General features: G+C 47.0%; 1 protein-coding gene across 2 annotated transcripts in view; it reads right to left on the bottom strand.

Annotated features, from left to right (window-relative positions):
- Positions 1-21289, bottom strand: part of LOC110520491 (amyloid-beta A4 protein) — a 54490-nt gene that overhangs the window by 7310 nt on the left and 25891 nt on the right. The window contains exons 5-10 of one of the 2 annotated variants that reach the window (XM_036975046.1): positions 12847-13031; positions 12442-12662; positions 12131-12301; positions 8698-8831; positions 8463-8537; positions 8216-8374 (exon numbers count right to left, since the gene is read on the bottom strand). In XM_036975046.1, coding sequence (XP_036830941.1) covers positions 8216-8374; positions 8463-8537; positions 8698-8831; positions 12131-12301; positions 12442-12662; positions 12847-13031 — 945 coding nt within the window. The remainder of the gene's footprint in view (positions 1-8215; positions 8375-8462; positions 8538-8697; positions 8832-12130; positions 12302-12441; positions 12663-12846; positions 13032-21289) is intronic. The other variant, XM_036975047.1, reaches the window with a different exon arrangement.

The following is a 21289-nucleotide window of genomic DNA, read 5'->3' as shown; positions in this document are numbered from 1 at the left end:
AGTGACCAACTGGCAGCGCAGCAGTCAACTTTCACAAGGCCAGTGACCAACTGGCCACGCAGCAGTCAACTTTCACAAGGCCAGTGACCAACTGGCCACGCAGCAGTCAACTTTCACAAGGCCAGTGACCAACTGGCAGCGCAGCAGTCAACTTTCACAAGGCCAGTGACCAACTGGCAGCGCAGCAGTCAACTTTCACAAGGCCAGTGACCAACTGGCAGCGCAGCAGTCAACTTTCACAAGGCCAGTGACCAACTGGCAGCGCAGCAGTCAACTTTCACAAGGCCAGTGACCAACTGGCCACGCAGCAGTCAACTTTCACAAGGCCAGTGACCAACTGGCCACGCAGCAGTCAACTTTCACAAGGCCAGTGACCAACTGGCAGCGCAGCAGTCAACTTTCACAAGGCCAGTGACCAACTGGCCACGCAGCAGTCAACTTTCACAAGGCCAGTGACCAACTGGCCACGCAGCAGTCAACTTTCACAAGGCCAGTGACCAACTGGCCACGCAGTAGTCAACTTTCACAAGGCCAGTGACCAACTGGCCACGCAGCAGTCAACTTTCACAAGGCCAGTGACCAACTGGCCACGCAGCAGTCAACTTTCACAAGGCCAGTGACCAACTGGCCACGCAGCAGTCAACTTTCACAAGGCCAGTGACCAACTGGCCACGCAGCAGTCAACTTTCACAAGGCCAGTGACCAACTGGCCACGCAGCAGTCAACTTTCACAAGGCCAGTGACCAACTGGCCACGCAGCAGTCAACTTTCACAAGGCCAGTGACCAACTGGCAGCGCAGCAGTCAACTTTCACAAGGCCAGTGACCAACTGGCAGCGCAGCAGTCAACTTTCACAAGGCCTGTGACCAACTGGCAGCGCAGCAGTCAACTTTCACAAGGCCAGTGACCAACTGGCAGCGCAGCAGTCAACTTTCACAAGGCCTGTGACCAACTGGCAGCGCAGCAGTCAACTTTCACAAGGCCTGTTACCAAAGGGAGGCGCAGCAGTCAACTTTCACAAGGCCTGTGACCAACTGGCAGCGCAGCAGTCAACTTTCACAAGGCCAGTGACCAACTGGCAGCGCAGCAGTCAACTTTCACAAGGCCTGTGACCAACTGGCAGCGCAGCAGTCAACTTTCACAAGGCCTGTTACCAAAGGGAGGCGCAGCAGTCAACTTTCACAAGGCCTGTGACCAAAGGGAGGCGCAGCAGTCAACTTTCACAAGGCCTGTTACCAAAGGGAGGCGGCAACCATAGCCTCTTGTCGTGTGAGTAGTGCCCTCAGACCAGTGTTATTGCTAAGCATAAAAAGTTGTTCAAAGATGGGGAGATGATCAAGGAAGCATTTATTGAGGCTGCAGACTCACTGTTTGGGGATTTTAAGAATAAGGCTGAAATTATGGCTGCCATCAATTACATTCAGACAAGAAGATGCGAGGGAATAGCAGAGAAACTTGAGGATCAACTGAAGAAGGATACTGATAACTGCGAGTGTTATTCCCTCCAGTTTCACGAGTCCACAGATAAATGGTAGATGTGGCAGTTATGCATTTCATCAGAATAGTAAACTCAGCAAAAAAAGAAACCTCTCACTGTCAACTGCGTTTATCTTCAGCAAACTTAACATGTGTAAATATTTGTATGAACATAAGATTCAACAACTGAAACAAACTGAACAAGTTCCACAGACATGTGACTAACAGAAATGGAATAATGTATCTCTGAACAAAGGGAGGGTCAAAAGTAACAGTCAGTATCTGGTGTGGCCACCAGCTGCATTAAGTACTGTAGTGCATCTCCTCCTCATGGACTATACCAGACTTGTCAGTTCTTGCTGTGAGATGTTACCCCACTCGTCCACCAAGGCACCTGCAAGTTCCCGGACATTTCTGGGGGGAATGGCCCTAGCCCTCACCCCCCGATCCAACAGGTCCCAGATGTGCTCAATGGGATAGAGATCTGGGCTCTTCACTGGCCATGGCAGAACACTGACATTCCTGTCTTGCAGGAAATCACGCACAGAACGAGCAGGATGGCTGGTGGCATTGTCATGCTGGAGGGTCATGTCAGGATGAGCCTGCAGGAAGGGTACCACATGAGGGAGGAGGATGCCTTCCCTGTAACGCACAGCGTTGAGATTGCCTGCATTGACAACAAGCTCAGTCCGATGATGCTGTGACACACCCCCCCCAGACCATGACGGACCCTCCACCTCCAAATCGATCCCGCTCCAGAGTACAGGCCTCGGTGTAACGCTCATTCCTTCAACGATAAACGCGAATCCGACCATCACCCCTGGTGAGACAAAACCGCAACTCGTCAATGAAGAGCGCTTTTTGCCAGTCTTGTCTGGTCCAGTGACGTGTTTGTGCCCAAAGGCGACGTTGTTTCCGGTGATATCTGGTGAGGACCTGCCTTACAACAGGCCTACAAGCCCTCAGTCCAGCCTCTCTCAGCCTATTGTGGACAGTCTGAGCACTGGAGGGATTGCGCGTTCCTGGTGTAACTCGGGGCAGTTGTTGTTGCCATCCTGTACCTGTCCCGCAGATGATGTTCAGATGTACCGATCCTGTGCAGGTGTTATTACACGTGGTCTGCCACTGTGAGGACGATCAGCTGTCTATTTGACAACATGAGTACAAATGAGGAACTACTCGCCATTTTGCCACTGAAAGGACATACAAGGGAGTTAGCAATCTCCATAAAAGCTTGAAAGATGTCTATCAAATTCCAACTGCCCTTTTGTAAGCTTGTTTCCATTACTACCAATGGGCCCCCTGCTATAGTAGGCCGCATCAGTGGGTTTGTTGCATTGTGCAAACAAGATGATTCTTTCCCTGACTTTCTTAGTTATCACTGCATAATTCATCAGTAAGCTTTGTGCGGGAAGATGTTAAACATGAAAGAGGTGATGGATGTTACCATGAAGATTGTGTGTTCTATTCGAGCAAGAAGCTTACAGCAGAGGCTATTTCACGCTCACTTAGAGAGACTGAAGAGGAGCACACAGACCTGCTGCTGCACACCGACCTGCTGCTGCACACAGACCTGCTGCTGCACACAGACCTGCTGCTGCACACAGACCTGCTGCTGCACACAGACCTGCTGCTGCACACAGACCTGCTGCTGCACACAGACCTGCTGCTGCACACAGATGTGAGGTGGCTATTTCACGCTCACTTGGAGAGACTGAAGAAGAGCACACAGACCTGCTGCTGCACACAGACCTGCTGCTGCACACAGACCTGCTGCTGCACACAGACCTGCTGCTGCACACAGACCTGCTGCTGCACACAGACCTGCTGCTGCACACAGATGTGAGGTGGCTATTTCACGCTCACTTAGAGAGACTGAAGAGGAGCACACAGACCTGCTGCTGCACACGGATGTGAGGTGGCTATTTCACGCTCACTTAGAAGAGACTGAAGAGGAGCACACAGACCTGCTGCTGCACACAGACCTGCTGCACACAGACCTGCTGCTGCACACGGATGTGAGGTGGCTATTTCACGCTCACTTAGAAGAGACTGAAGAGGAGCACACAGACCTGCTGCTGCACACAGACCTGCTGCTGCACACAGACCTGCTGCTGCACACAGACCTGCTGCTGCACACATATGTGCGGAGGCTATTTCACGGTGACTTAGAGAGACTGAAGAGGAGCACACAGACCTGCTGCTGCACACAGATGTGCGGAGGCTGAGCCGAGGTACATTTTTAGGGAGATTCAGTGAGTTGTTGCCTGAAATCAAGGAGTTTCTCAAGGTCCCCAAACATGCAGAATATGCACAGCTCGAGGACACAGTGTCTCCTGGATTTATCTTTTCTCACTGACATAACTTACATGTTTAATGAATTAAATGTAGAGCTGCAAGGAAAAGGCAAACATGTAATCGACATGATCAGCTCTGTGAACACTTAAATGCAAACTACAACTGGTCACGAGAAAGCTGCATTCAGAACCTGAACGTCAGGGCAAGGATACAGCACAGCCTGACAGTGGACGCTACGTGGAGCAAGTCCAGAGCATCTCATCTGAGTGCGTCAGTAATTTCACTGACTGCATCACTTGAGCCTATTGCCACTTATAAGTGCTTTCCGTTTGGCACAGACATAAATGTGGAAGTCATTGCCTCCAAAATGGGATCACTTTTTCAGTTGGACACAACTATATAAGAAACTGAAAATGTCACCCTTCAAAATGTCCTTCAGCTGAAATCCAGAACAACCACTGAGATGAAAGAAGAGTTCTGGGAGCTACTGCTAGAGGAGAAGTATCCCAACATAACAAGATGTGCTCTCAACTGATCAGCCCTTTTTTGGATCAACCTACCTCTGTGAGTCTGCATTTTCTCACATGAAGATAAAGTCCAAGTACAGATCTACTATGACTGATGACCACCTTGTGTCCTGCATGAGACTGGCAACACGCTGCAGCCCTAACTATAAAAAACGACTTGCCTCAACCCAATGCCAAAAGTCACACAAAGGCAGGAAATTAAATTGGTTGCACTTGTGTGGAAACCGTGTTATTGGTCCACATTATATTTGGGTATCAAATAGGATTCATAGCAGCAGGTCAATACCCATGTCAGAGACGCAAACTCGGTCTCAACCTTTAAGTCTTTACTGAAGACTCATCTCTTCAGTGGGTCATATGATTGAGTGTAGTCTGGCCCAGGAGTGGGAAGGTGAACGGAAAGGCTCTGGAGCAACAAACCGCCCTTGCCGTCTCTGCCTGGCCGGTTCCCCTCTTTCCACTGGGATTCTCTGCCTCTAGCCCTATTACGGGGGCTGAGTCACTGGCTTACTGGGGCTCTCTCATGCCGTCCCTGGAAGGGGTGCGTCACCTGATTGGGTTGATTCACTGATGTGGTCGTCCTGTCTGGGTTGGCGCCCCCCCTTGGGTTGTGCCATGGCGGAGATCTTTGTGGGCTATACTCAGCCTTGTCTCAGGATGGTAAGTTGGTGGTTGAAGATATCCCTCTAGTGGTGTGGGGGCTGTGCTTTGGCAAAGTGGGTGGGGTTATATCTTTCCTGATTGGCCCTGTCCGGGGGTGTCCTCAGATGGGGCCACAGTGTCTCCTGACCCCTCCTGTCTCAGCCTCCAGTATTTATGCTGCAGTAGTTTATGTGTCGGGGGGCTAGGGTCAGTTTGTTATATCTGGAGTACTTCTCCTGTCCTATTCGGTGTCCTGTGTGAATCTAAGTGTGCGTTCTCTAATTCTCTCCTTCTCTCTTTCTTTCTCTCTCTCGGAAGACCTGAGCCCTAGGACCATGCCCCAGGACTACCTGACATGATGACTCCTTGCTGTCCCCAGTCCACCTGGCCGTGCTGCTGCTCCAGTTTCAACTGTTCTGCCTTATTATTATTCGACCATGCTGGTCATTTATGAACATTTGAACATCTTGGCCATGTTCTGTTATAATCTCCACCCGGCACAGCCAGAAGAGGACTGGCCACCCCACATAGCCTGGTTCCTCTCTAGGTTTCTTCCTAGGTTTTGGTCTTTCTAGGGAGTTTTTCCTAGCCACCGTGCTTCTACACCTGCATTGCTTGCTGTTTGGGGTTTTAGGCTGGGTTTCTGTACAGCACTTTGAGATATCAGCTGATGTACGAAGGGCTATATAAATACATTTGATTTGATTTGATTTGGTGTGCTGCGTTTAGATTTAGAGACTGGTAGATCTCATCAGACTGGCAAATGAAAAAGTAGATCTGACGTCAAAGAAGGTAGGGCACACCTGGTGTACAGTGTGTACTGAGTGTAATATGTGCATTATGCATGGTTTGAGGGTGTATCGATCACAGCAGGTTGATTGCACCTTAATTGGGGAGGACAGGCTCGCGGTAATGACTGGAGCAGAACAAGTGGAATTGATACCATTCGCTCCATTCCAGCTGTTATTATGAGCCGTCCTCCCCTCAGCAGCCTCCACTGGTGTACAGTGCATTGGGAAAGTATTCAGACTCGTTGACTTTTTCCAAATTGTATTACGTTACAGCCTTATTCTAAAATGGATTAAATATTGTTCTTTCTTCTCATCAATCTACACGTAATACCCCATAATGACAAAGCGAAAACAGTTTTATTTTAAATGTATTAAAAATAAGAAACCGAAATACCTTATTTACATAAGTATTCAGACCCTTTAATATGAGACTCGAAATTGTGCTCAGGTGCATCCTGTTTCCATTGATCTTTCTTGAAATGTTTCTACAACTTCATTGGAGTCCACCTGTGGTAAATTCAATTGATTGGACATGATTTGGAAAGGCACACACCTGTCTATGTAAGTTGACAGGGCATGTCAGAGCAAAAACCAAGCCATGAGGTCGAAGGAATTGTCCGTAGAGCTCCGAGACAGGATTGTGAAGGGGCACAGATCTGGGGAAGGGTACCAAAAACTTGAAGGTCTCCAAGAACACAGTGGCCTCCATCCTTCTTAAATGGAAGAAGAGTGGAACCACCAAATATCAAATCAAATGTATTTATATAGCCCTTCGTACATCAGCTGATATCTCAGTGCTGTACAGAAACCCAGCCTAAAACCCCAAACAGCAAGCAATGCAGGTGTAGAAGCACGAGTCAAGAGTCTTCCTAGAACTGGCTGGCTGCCCGGCCAAACTGAACAATCAGGGGAGAAGGGCCTTGGTCAGAGAGGTGACCAAGAACCCAATGGTCACTCTGACAGAGCTCCAGAGTTCCTCTGTGGAGATGGGAGAACCTTCCAGAAGGAGAAACATCTCTGCAGCCCTCCACAAATCAGGTCTTTATGGTAGAGTGACCTGACGGAAGCCACTCCTCAGTAAAATGCACATGACAACCTGCTTGGAGTTTTCCGAAAGGCACCTAAAGGACTCTGACTATGTGAAACAAGATTATCTGGTTTGATGAAACCAAGATTGAACTCATTGGCCTGAATACTGAGGTGGTTATTTCTATATTATCAAATGAGGAGAGACAACCTTATCACACAAGTCAGAGTTATACTTAAACTAAATATGTAATCACTTATTAATAAGTGAATGATGTGAGTGCTCTGCAATAACGAGGCTGGTCAACCCAACACTCTTGACTGTTTGGTTGAGAGCCCTGACACACAGAATACAAAGATATTTTATAGCAAAGACACACACACACACACCTTAGTCTACATGACAAACAACAGATATGAGAAAGGAGTATCCCCCAGCCAGAAAGCATTTGCCGTGAAGACTGTTCTTATTGTACAGAAACCAGAGTTTGGCCCGAGACAAGGTTCCTCTCATCATTATCCATACCTGAGCCATCTCTCCCTGGTACCTTACATTACATAAACACCAACTCATTCTATGAAATGCATGCTGTATGTTTTATCACCAAACCATTTGGAAATCAATTGTCAGCATTGAGCCTCAAAGGCTCCTCTCACTTCACACAGACACAGATAAGCGAGTACTAATGGAACCCTGTTCTACTGCATAAATGGTAGTATTATAACATCATCTTGTAATTTCTCCACCATAATGCTAAGCGCCACGTCTGAAAGAAACCTTGCACCATCCCTACAGTGAGGCAGCATCATGCCGTGGGGATGTTTTTCCAGCATCAGGGACTGGGAGACTAGTCAGGATCAAGGGAAAGATGAACGGCGCAAAGTACAGAGAGATTCTTAATGAAAACCTTCTCCAGAGCGCTCAGGACCTCAGACTGGGGTGAAGGTTCACTTTCCAACAGGACAACGACCCTAACCACACAGCCTAGACAATGGAAGAGTGGCTTCGGAACAAGTCTCTGAATGTCCTTGAGTGGCCCAGGCAGAGCACAGACTTGAACCTGATCAAACATCTCTGGAGAGACTTGAAAATAGCTGTGCAGTGACGCTTCCCATCCAAGAGGATCTGCAGAGAAGAATGGGAGAAAAACTCCCCAAATACAGGTGTGCCAAGCTTGTAGCCTCATACCCAAGAAGACCCGAGGCTGCCAAAGATGCTTTAACAATTTACTGAGTAAAGGGTCTGAATACTTATGTAAATGTTTTTTTTATATTTTTTATACATTTGCAAAAATGTCTAAAAACCTGTTTTTGCTTTGTCCTTATGTGGTACTGTGTGTAGATTGATGTGGGGGAAAAAACAATTGAATCCATTTTAGAATAAGGCTGTAATGTAACAAAATGTTGAAAAAGTCAAGGGGTCTGAACACTCCCGAATGCACTGTGTATATGTACCCTGGGTGGGTTGGCCTGCAGAGAGCCGAGGTAGTTCTCCAGGGCCATGTGGCGGCGGCTGTTGAGCAGGGCCTCCACCCGGGCCATGTGGGTCTCCACCAGCTGCTGCCTCTCTCCTGCTGCCTCCTGCTCCAGGGCCTCCACCTTCTCCTGGAAGTGCTGCACACAAAAAAATTAACACACACTAGACTGCACTCACACACATACGCATGCACACATGCACACACGCACGCACAAGGTAGTGTACCTGGATGACTGCCTTCTTGTCAGCGCGAGGGAGACTCTTGGCTTGTCTCTCTGCTTCCTCCCACTCTCTCATCACCTGGCGAGACACGTCAGTCACACAGAGGATTGTGGGTAGTGTAGTGAACTCCCTTATTGTCCATAGTTCACGTCAGAGAAGGGACCCCTCTCCCCCATAAGTTCTCCCTCTTTCACAAACACACAGGCTAATTTTCTCTCTCACTCTCATACACACAGACCTGAGACATCCTCTCGCGGTGCTTGGCCTCCAGACTCTCCTTGGCCTGCTGGAAGTTGGCGTGTTCGCTGTCGTCTCCGGGAGACTCCAGGTAACGGTCCACCGCGCCAGGGGGGGAGGGGGCCGTGGTGGGCACTGGGAGAGGAGGAAGAAAATGCGATAAAGGGGAGAGGAGGAAGGGGATTTCCACAAAAGGGTCCAAAGGTAACTGTTTGATCACTCAAAAGGTTAAACAGCGGCATATCCTCCTCCCACATTTCTACCTTATTGTCACTGTAATCTGAAACTATACTAAGACATTAAGGGTCTGAACACACAGACAGACAGGTAGACCTGGCAGTCAGGTAGAGAGACAGGTCAAACACAGACAGACCTGGCAGTCAGGTAGAGAGACAGGTCAACCACACAGACAGACCTGGCAGTCAGGTAGAGAGACAGGTCAAAAACAGACAGACCTGGCAGTCAGGTAGAGAGACAGGTCAACCACACAGACAGACCTGGCAGTCAGGTAGAGAGACAGGTCAAACACACAGACAGACCTGGCAGTCAGGTAGAGAGACAGGTCAACCACACAGACAGACCTGGCAGTCAGGTAGAGAGACAGGTCAACCACACAGACAGACCTGGCAGTCAGGTAGAGAGACAGGTCAAACACACAGGCAGACCTGGCAGTCAGGTAAAGAGACAGGTCAACCACACAGACAGACAGGTAGACCTGGCAGTCAGGTAGAGAGACCGGTCAACCACACAGACAGACAGGTAGACCTGGCAGTCAGGTAGAGAGACAGGTCAAACACACAGACAGGTAGACCTGGCAGTCAGGTAGAAAGACAGGTCAACCACACAGACAGACAGGTAGACCTGGCAGACAGGTGAACCACACAGACAGAAAGATATCAACCACATAGACAGACAGGTAGTGACAGGTCAACCACACAGACAGGTAGAGAGATGGTCAACCCCACAGACAGACAGGTCAACCACACACACAGACAGGTAGAGAGACAGGTCAACCACACAGACAGAGAGGTAGGTAGAGAGACAGGTCAGCCACACAGAAAGACAGGTGAGCCACACAGACCGAAAGACAGACAGGTAGAGAGACAGGTCAAGCACACAGACAGAAAGAGACAGGTCAACCACACAGACAGAAAGAGACAGGTCAGACAGACAGACCAGACAGACAGATCAACCACACAGACAGGTCAGCCACACAGACAGAGAGACAGGTAGAGAGACTGGTCAACCACACAGACAGACAGGTAGAGAGACAGGTCAAACACACAAAGACAGGTAGACCTGGCAGACAGGTGGAGAGACAGGTCAACCACACAGACAGACAGGTAGAGAAACAGGTCAGCCACACAGACAGACAGGTAGAGAGACAGGTCAACAACACAAAGACAAGTAAACCTGGAAGACAGGTGGAGAGACAGGTCAACTGCACAGACAGACAGGTCAACCGCACAGACAGACAGGTCAACCGCACAGACAAACAGGTAGAGAAACAGGTGAACCACACAGAGAGACAAGTCAACAACACAGACAGAAAGACAGGTCAACCACACAGACAGGTAAAACACACAGACAGACAGACAGACAGACAGACAGGTTAGCCACACAAAGACAGGTAGACCTGGCAGACAGGTGGAGAGACCGGTGAACCACACAGACAGACAGGTAGAGAGACAGGTCAACCAGACAGACAGGCAGGTAGGTAGAGAAACAGGTCAACCACACAGACAGACAGGTGATATACCAGTCTGCCTTGACATTTTTTTGTGTGTGGTTGTGTATGCATGCACGAGATAAGGGAGACTGGAAATTCTGCCTAGTCAGGATCAGGGTAGGCGTGCTTAACTGCGCGGAAAGTGCCGGAAAAGAGTGGAACAGCCAGGCTGGGGCTGGGAAACAGACAGAGACTCAACCAACTGACATACGCACGAACACACGAACACACACACACACAGATTTAAAGAGACACTGCTGCTGTTAGGTTAAACCAGTTAGAACATCAACTCATTAACCCACTGCCAGGTCAGGCCACCATAAATCACCAGACAAACACTGTCACACACACACAATGTTATTGAGTTGGTTAGTGAGTGATGGAGTGAGTCAGAGAATCGTTGCAAAAGCAGAAGAGTGAAGGGGTGAGTGAGTGAGTGAGCGAGTGGGCTATTTTCCACCAGTGACATTTTCTGCTAATGTCGGCGCAGATACTTCCTAATATCTCGTCCGTTTCTTGATTAAGTCATTATACATAGTTTTTTTTTTTTAAATATCAGAATGACCTAATTGAAAGGTCAACCTCTGTCTGTACCAAGCCACCTGTTCACCCAATAGAGCAGACTATTTTGTTCGGAACACTCTGCACTTCCCCAAAACCTGAGATGGATCCAGACCCTCCAGGTTTGTTGCAGTAAAACAGTCTTAGCTATCCAGAGTAATGGTTCATCTGTAATAACTACTATTGGAGGGAAATGAAAGATCAACACATTTCGAAAAAGGCTGTGCATGTTATTTACCTTCCATCATCTTCTAAGAGTGGCAGAAAATCTCTTTAATGAAAACTTAAAAGTATCCATCATTGACAAATATGATGTAAAATTTACACTGAACAAAAATATCAAAACAACATAAAGTGTTGGTCCCATGTTTCATTAACTGAAATAAAAGGTCCCATAAATGTTCCATATGAACAAAAGGCTTATTTCGCTCACATTTTGTGCACAAATGTGTTTACATACATTAGTGAGCATTTCTCCTTTGCCAAGATAATCCATCCACCCGACAGGTGTTTTATATCAAGAAGCTGATTAAACAGCATGATCATTACGCAGGTGCACCTTGCGCTGGGGACAAATACCACTCAAATGTGCAGTTGTGTCACACAACACAATGCCACAGACGTGTCAAGTTTCGAGGGAGAGGCCATTGAAGAGGAATGGGACAACAGTCTGATAAACTCTATTCAAATAAGATGTGCCGCTCTGCATGAGGCAAATGATGGTCACACCAGATACTGACTGCTTTTCTGATTCACGCATCTACATTTAGTTTTATTTAAGTATCTGTGACCAATAAAATGGATATCTGTATTCCCAGTCATGTGAAATCCATAGATTAGGGCATAATGAGTTAATTTAAATTGACTGATTTCCTTATATGAACTGTCACTCAGTAAAATCCTTGAAATTGTTGCATGTTGTTTATATATTTTTGTTCAGTATAGAAATGAAACATCTTCCCCTTTCAGAGTAGGTAGTACATCACTTGTGCGTCAAGTGTCTAAGAGCCATCAGACAGGTAGACTGTGTTAGACAGACAGACAGCTCAGAGAGGCAGACAGCTCAGAGGCAGACAGCAGGGGTTATAGTCCCCAAGGCAAGGGGCCTAGAGGTCCATATCGGGGGTCCAGTCCAGGGACTTACACACACTGGTGCTGCAGACAGACAGACAGTACTCCTCTGAGTCAAAGTTATTCCGGTTGCCCCCACACCCTCCAAAGAGGAAGGGGGCACAGGTGCCCTTCTCTGGCACGAAGTACCAACGCTCCAGAATGGCATGGCACGGGCCCGACTCAGCACGCGCCCAACACACCTCTGAGAAAGACACACACTCTTAAAACACACACTCACACAGAGCAATCACACACACTGGGTGTGTTGACACAGTATGTTCAAACATACACACATCTTCTCCACCTTTGAAACCTCTCCACAAATCCATGGCTTGTTCTTACCTCTGACGACTTCCTCAACCGACTCAGTGGTGGTCGTGGTGGTGGTTGTCATGGCGATGTTGGAGGTGCCTTCACCACTGTCCCGTTCATCGGTCACGTCATCCTCATCGTCTTCATCATCATCATCCTCAAGACCATCTCCGTCCTCGTCTCTGTCAAAGGCATCCTCTTCGTCATCCTCCTCAGTGGTGACAGCCCCCTGATCCGCCTGGCGAGGCATGCTGTAGGGAGAGAAGGTGGAACGTGAGTCTATCAGTGTGTGTAGTCTGGTTGTGCAGGTTATCTGTCAAATGATGTGTGTGTGTGCTTAAATGTCTGGATGTTTGTGTCTGCCTGTATGCATCTGTGCTTGCTCCTTTATGTGTGCACGCATTGTGTGTATGCATTGTGTTTGTGCGTGCGTACCTGTTATCGGTATATTCAGTCTCATCTCCACCCCACCACACATCAGACTCAGTCAGCTCCACACTGTCTGACTCGCGCTGTGTCTCCGCTGGGCAACACACAAACTCCACCCCTCGGAAACGGTCGATGCCGCATGGCAACAGCATCCCGTAGTCATGGAGATTCATGGTGCGGTCTCCGCAGGACTGATAATAATAGTAATTAGAAAACATCTCATTTGCCTGTCACTTTTTAAGACACAGATCTTTACATATCACTAGTGGCAAGATGGTTTTCTGGTCAGGTACATGCTCAGGATAAAACTATGCAAAAGACTAAAGGTGATACAAATAAATAATATGAAGCAAATCAATCATTGGTAGAATTCTAGCTTATAGAATCAGTCAAAAATAATAGGATGAGGTGAGGAGCAGAGAGCAGTCATGCATGCATGGGAGGATGGACCGAGATAAAGGGCTGAGTCATCGCAGCCCAGCACACACTCCCTCAGAATATGAGAGAGAGTAGAGAATACTGATAGGGTGAATCATCCAGAGGTATGGGGGTCAATGGGAGTCAAAGGGGAAGAGGCCCTCAGGGAATCCCTGCTGACTACACAGGATTCCCTGAACACACCCCTTATTACCAGTGCAAGTGAAGAAATTACGCACTAGGAAAAAAGAGAAGAAAGGAGAAGAGGGGGGGGGGGGTGAAATGAAGAGAACTATAGTTGCATATAACTAGGTTCCTCCACTGGATTCACATTCTACCATACCTTTATCTGTACATTATACCTTGAAGCTATTTTTATCGCCCCCAGAAACCTCCTTTTACTCTCTGCTCCAGACGTTCTAGACGACCAATTCTCATAGCTTTTAGCCGTACCCTTATCCTACTCCTCCTCTGTTGATGTAGAGGTGAATCCAGGCCCTGCAGTGCCTAGCTCCACTCCTATTCCCCAGGCGCTTTCTTTTGATGATTTCTGTAACTGTAAAAGCCTTGGTTTCATGCACGTTAACATTAGAAGCCTAATCCCTAAATTTGTTTTATTCACTATTTTAGCACATTCTGCCAACCCGGATGTTCTAGCCGTGTCTGAATCCTGGCATTGGAAGACCACCAAAAATTCTGAAATCTTCATCCCTAACTAGAACATTTTCAGACAAGATAGAACGGCCAAAGGGGGCGGTGTTGCAATCTACTGCAAAGATAGCCTGCAGAGTTCTGTCCTACTATCCAGGTCTGTACCCAAACAATTTGAACTTCTACTTTTAAAAATCCACCTCTCTAAAAACCAGTCTCTCACCTGTCGTGGAATAATCAGAATTTGTTGGTAACATATGTAAGATGTTTTTCATATTCATCATATGTTTGCAAAGTTACTTCTCATCAAGAATGTTATTTTTGTATAATACTGTGGCAGGGTTTGCAGTATCTGTTCTATGTCAAGACTAAGTTGTTTGGGCTAGAGAGAGGGGAGAGGTCAAGTGTGTATCTCTTGGCTCCACAATGTCTGTGTGCCAGTCAGTGTCTCTGTGATCTTGTCAAGATAGGATTGGTTGTATCTAAATGACAATTTGATATATGCCTGTTGATATGGAGGGTTGGTTTATGGTTCTGGGGTTTGAGTAAGGAGACAAAGCTGAACGATTAATTATTGCCGATGCGGTCTTATCCTGTGTGTGTCTTTGCTATAAAGGACCTCATTTGAAATGTGGAAGGGGCTCTCAGAGAATTCATGGTTAGACACTGAATTGCCTGAGAGTCACAGGATTGTGATAGAGCTCATATAATTAAAAGATGGACTTTGATAACTAACTCTGACTTGTGTTGTGGTTTGCTCCCATGATTTGGTAAATAGAGGAAATTTCCACGACACACCGTAGCCGCCTGCTATAGACCACCCTCTGTCCCCAGCTGTGCTCTGGACACCATATGTGATCTGATTGCCCCCCATCTATCTTCAGAGCTCGTGTTGCTAAGTGACCTAAACTGGAAGATGCTTAACACCCCAGCCATCCTACAATCTAAGCTTGATGCCCACAATCTCACACAAATTGTCAATGAACCTACCAGGTACCACCCCAAAGCCGTAAACATGGGCACCCGCATAGATATCATCCTAACCAACTTGCCCTCCAAATACACCTCTGCACCCAACTTGCCCTCTAAAGATCTCAATGATCACTGCCTCATTGCCTGCTTCCGTAATGGGTAAGCGGTCAAACGACCTCCGCTCATCACTGTCAAACGCTCCCTGAAACACTTCAGTGAGCAGGCCTTTCTAATCGACCTGGCCAGGGTATCCTGGAAGGACATTGACCTCATCCCGTCAGTAAAGGATGCCTTTTTAAATTACTTCCTCACCATCTTAAATAAGCATGCCCCATTCAAGAAATTTAGAACCAGGAACAGATATAGCCCTTGGTTCTCTCCAGACCTGACTGCCCTTAACTAACACAAAAACATCCTATGGCGTTATGTATTAGCATCGAACAGCCCCCGTGATATGCAACTTTTCAGGGAAGCTAGAAACCGATGTACACAGGCAGTTAGAAAAGCCAAGGCTAGCTTTTTCAAGCTGAAAGTTGCTTCCTGCAACACTAACTCAAAAAAGTTCTGGGACACTGTAAAGTCCATGGAGAATAAGAACACCTCCTCCCAGCTGCCCACTGCACTGAAGATAGTGTTTCCTGTCACCACCGATAATTCCACTATAATTGAAAATTTCAAAAAGCATTTTTCTACGGCTGGCCATGCTTTCCCCACCTGGCTACCCCTACCCCGGTCAACAGCACTGCACCCCCCACAGCAACTCGCCCAAGCATTTCCCATTTCTCCTTCTCCCAAATCCAGTCAGCTGATGTTCTGAAAGAGCTGCAAAATCTGGACCCCTACAAATCAGCCAGGCTAGACAATCTGGACCCTTTCTTTCTAAAATTATCTGCCAAAATTGTTGCCACCCCTATTACTAGCCTGTTCAACCTCTTTCGTGTCGTCTGAGATTCCCAAAGATTGGAAAGCAGCTGCGGTCATCCCCCTCTTCAAAGGGGGACACACTCTTGACCCAAACTGCTACAAACCTATATCTATCCGGACCTGCCTTTCTAAGTTCTTCGAAAGCCAAGTCAACAAACAGAATACCAACCATTTTGAATCCCACCATACCTTCTCCGCTATGCAATCTGGTTTCAGAGCTGGTCATGGGTGCATCTCAGCCACACTCAAGGTCCTAAACGATATCGTAACTGCCATCGATAAGAAACAATACTGTGCAGCCGTATTCATTGACCTGGCCAAGGCTTTCGACTCTGTCAATCACCACATCCTCATTGGCAGACTCGATAGCCTTGGTTTCTCAAATGATTGCCTCGCCTGGTTAACCAACTACTTCTCTGATAGAGTTCAGTGTGTAAAATCGGAGGGCCTGTTGTCCGGGCCTCTGACAGTCTCTATGGGGGTGCCACAGGGTTCAATTATTGGACCGACTCTCTTCTCTGTATACATCAATGATGTCACTCTTGCGTGAGTCTCCGATCCACCTCTACGCAGACGACACCCTTCTGTATACTTCTGGCCCTTCTTTGGACACTGTGTTAACAACCCTCCAGTCGAGCTTCAATGCCATACAACTCCCCTTCCGTGGCCTCCAATTGCTCTTAAATACAAGTAAAACTAAATGCATGCTCTTCAACCGATCGCTGCCTGCACCTGCCCGCCTGTCCAACATCACTACTCTGGGCGGTTCTGACTTAGAATATGTGGACAACTACAAATACCTAGGTGTCTGGTTAGACTGAACACTCTCCTTCCAGACTCACATCAAACATCTCCAATCCAAAGTTAAATCTAGACTTGGCTTCCTATTTTGCAACAAAGCATCCTTCACTCATGCTGCCAAACATACCCGTGTAAAACTGACCATCCTACCGATCCTCGACTTTGGCGATGTCATTTACAAAATAGCCTCCAATACCCTACTCAATAAATTGGATGCAGTCTATCACAGTGCCATCCGTTTTGTCACCAAAGCCCCATATACTACCCACCACTGCGACCTGTACGCTCTCGTTGGCTGGCCCTCGCTTCATACTCGTCGCCAAACCCACTGGCTCCAGGTCATCTACAAGACCCTGCTAGGTAAAGTCCCCCCTTATCTCAGCTCACTGGTCACCATAGCAGCACCCACCCGTAGCACGCACTCCAGCAGGTATATCTCTCTGGTCACCCCCAAAACCAATTATTTCTTTGGCCGCCTCTCCTTCCAGTTCTCTGCTGCCAATGACTAGAACGAACTACATACATCTCTGAAACTGGAAACACTTATCTCCCTCACTAGCTTTAAGCACCAGCTGTCAGAGCAGCTCACAGATTACTGCACCTGTACATAGCCCATCTATAATTTAGCCCAAACAACTACCTCTTTTTCTACTGTATTTATTTTGCTCCTTTGCACCCCATTATTTCTATTCTTCCGCTGCAAATCTACCATTCCAGTGTTTTACTTGCTATTTTGTATTTACTTCGCCACCATGGCCTTTTTTTTACCTCCCTTATCTCACCTCATTTGCTCACATTGTATATAGACTTTTTTTTTATTATTGACTTAGTTTTTTTTATTCCATGTGTAACTCTGTGTTGTTGTATGTGTCGAACTGCTTTGCTTTATCTTGGCCAGGTCGCAATTGTAAATGAGAACGTGTTCTCAACTTGCTAAATAAAGGTGATAAAACTGGTTAAATAAAGGTGAAATAAATAAATAAAAGTTTAAAAAATAGAATGAAGAAACAAGGAAAGAACAGGACATTGAGAGACCAAGACAAAACGGATTAAAAGATGAGTGTGCGTGAGTGATTCCCGTAGCTGCGAGCCAAAGCCAAGCTTAGTCACAAAAGAGATTATTTTGTTGATTATCAAAACGATCTTTGGTTTGTAAGTGAAGTGCTCTGAACCGAACTGGGATTTTGTTTCCCTTTCTTGAACCGTCCGAGTGCCATTCTATGAACATTTATATATATATATATATATATATATATATATATATATATATATATATATATATATATATATATATATATATATATATATATATATATATATATATATATATATATATATATATATATTTTTAAAGCTGACTCTTCCTCTGTTTACACCACCCCTTGCTACCGTATAGATCCGAACCCCCCTGGACTGATAACACTAGATCGATAGAGGAGAGAACACGAGATGGATCGATAGATGGGTAGATTAATAGATGAGAGAATACTAGATATAGAAGAGAATACAAGATGGATAGAAGAGGACTGGCCACCCATCATAGCCTGGTTCCTCTAAGTTTCTTCCTAGGTTCCGGCCTTTCTAGGGAGATATTCCTAACAACCGTGCTTCTACACCTGCATTGTTGCTGATTGGGGTTTTAGGCTGGGTTTCTGTACAGCATGTTGTGACATCATCTGATGTAAGAAGGGCTCTATAAATACATTTGATTGATTGATAGATAGAGGTGAGACAACTTCAACAATATAAAAAGCAAGAGCAGGAGAAGAACAGAGCGCTAGAGGAGAGGATCAGACTGCTGGAGGAGAGGGTTAGAGGGATGGCGTGTGACAGAACAACCCACTAGAGGTGGCCACCTCCGCAGAAGCCAGCAGACCAGCCCACCTCAGCTCCTGACAAAAGTCTTGACACCACAGCAGAACAGTCCACACCAGACCCTGACCATAGCATCAACATCACAGCAGAACAGAACAGACAAATGAAGAACCCCAAGCCCAGAGGACCTCACCCCCTCTGAGCACCCCCCCCACTGTTAGCCCTCCTGACCCCACACACACACACACCCACTGAGGACATACGCAAGACACAGATTGTACTCAAACAGGAAATATATACAATATATTTTTTTCTCCCAAACACAGTGCGTCTAAACTCTGGTGTCCAGACAACCAGCGCGCCCTAGACCTTCTGTCTGAGGACCAACTAGGTTCACCTAGCCACATAATATTACACACAGACACAAACAATCTGAGAACACAGAAGGAAAAGGTGGCCACAGCACTGAAGGGAGTGATTGAAAAAGCTTCTTCTACTTTCCCCAATGCACAAGTGCGTATCTCCACCCTGCTAGATGACCGTGGACTTCTGGAAACAGCAGAGGGAGCAGCCCGCTATCCACATCGACAAGGCAGTAGTGGAGAAGGTGGGAAGTTAAGTTCCTCGCCGTACACATCACGGACAAACTGAAATGGTCCACCCACACAGACAGTGTGGTGAAGAAGGCGCAGCAGCGCCTCTTCAACCTCAGGAGGCTGAAGAAATTCGGCTTGTCACCAAAAACACAAACTTTTACAGATGCACAATCGAGAGCATCCTGTCGGGCTGTATCACCGCCTGGTACGGCAACTGCTCCACCCACAACCGCAAGGCTATCCAGAGGGTAGTGAGGTCTGCACAATGCATCACCGGGGGCACACTACCTGCCCTCCAGAATACCTACACCACCCGATGTCACAGGAAGGCCATAAAGATCATCAAGGACAACAACCACCCGAGTCACTGCCTGTTCACCCTGCTATCATCCAGAAGGCGAGGTCAGTACAGGTGCATCAAAGCGGGGCCCGAGAGACTGAAAAACAGCTTCTATCTCAAGGCCATCAGACTGTTAAACAGTCATCACTAACATTGAGGGGCTGCTGCCAACATACTGACTCAACTCTAGCCACTTTAATAATGGAAAAATTGATGTAATAATTGTATCACTAGTCACTTTAAACAATGCCACTTTATAATGTTTACATACCCTACATTACTCATCTCATATGTATATACTGTACTCTATATCATCTACTGCATCTTGACTATGCTGAACGGCCATCTCTCATCCATATATTTATATGTACATATTCTTAGCCATTCCTTTACACTTGTGTGTACAAGGTAGTTGTTGTGAAATTGTTAGGTTAAATTACTTGTTAGATATTACTGCATGGTCGGAACAAGAAGCACAAGCATTTCGCTACACTCGCATTAACATCTGCTAACCATGTGTATATGACAAATAAAATTAGATTTTCTACCACGAAAGACTTCCACCCTGCTACCATACAGCAGGTAAACTCAAGTATTTTCCATGACAGTGCCTCAAAACCAAATGTTTTCCTGGTCCACCACTCCACCCTGGACTTGATCAGCATCTATGAGCAGGTCCACCTATACAAGGCAGCAGTGCCCACCTTCGCCAGGACTCTAAAGGACATCGCTCTCAAACGCAGCCCCAACACTTCACACAGGAGCAACAAATCAATGGACACCCCGCCCAGACCAGCGACACTCCCAAACCTGCGGGACCCCCCCTGGACCTACACATAGAGGACCCATGCCGAGAGGACCTACATCCAGACCACAACACCACCAGCCACATACACACACACACACACACACCCCCACCAATCAACCATGCCCACAACCCATTTAGGCCCCCTCAGATCAGACCTATGCCCCTCCTTCCCACCCCATGCACCCCACCCCCGCAAAGAGGGCCTCAACATGGAAGTTACACATACGCCCAGGCAGTGAGTGGGCAAACGGGCCCAACCCCCACTCTTACACTAGCCCAAGCCAATGGCATGTATCAGATGCTCAGCAGGCTCTGCTCACACTTACTGGCCTGAGGCCAAACCACACGAACAACAACATTGGACACTTTATGGAACACAAAGCCTTCACTATCTCATCCTGGAATATCCAAGGTCTGAGGTCATCTGCCTTTATGGAACACAAAGCCTTCACCATCTCATCCTGGAATATCCAAGGTCTGAGGTCATCTGCCTTTATGGAACACAAAGCCTTCACCATCTCATCCTGGAATATCCAAGGCCTGAGGTCATCTGCCTTTATGGAACACAAAGCCTTCACTATCTCATCCTGGAATATCCAAGGCCTGAGGTCATCTGCCTTTATGGAACACAAAGCCTTCACTATCTCATCCTGGAATATCCAAGGTCTGAGGTCATCTGCCTTTATGGAACACAAAGCCTTCACTATCTCATCCTGGAATATCCAAGGCCTGAGGTCATCTGCCTTTGGCCTAAAGATCAGGAACCTGGACTTCATCAAAGAAATCGGTAATACAGACATCGTCATCCTACAAGTAAACCTGGTATAGAGGAGACGGACCCACTGGTTGCCCTCTAGGTTACAGAGAGCTGGTAGTCCCATCCACTAAACTACCAGGTGTGAAACAGGGAAGGGACTCAGGGGGTAAGCTAATTTGGTAAAGAGCAGACCTAACTCACTCCATTAAATTAATCAAAACAGGAATATTTTACGTTTGGCTAGAAATTCAAAAAGGAAATTACCTCAAGAGAAAAATGTCCTCCTGTGTGCTACCTATATCCCCCCACTAGAATCCCCATACTTTAATGAAGACAGCTTCTCCATCCTGGAGGGGGAAATCAATCAT

This window comes from Oncorhynchus mykiss, chromosome 3, assembly GCF_013265735.2.
Source record: "Oncorhynchus mykiss isolate Arlee chromosome 3, USDA_OmykA_1.1, whole genome shotgun sequence".
Taxonomy (NCBI): Eukaryota; Metazoa; Chordata; class Actinopteri; order Salmoniformes; family Salmonidae; genus Oncorhynchus; species Oncorhynchus mykiss.
This window is presented reverse-complemented; position numbering and strand designations above follow the sequence as displayed.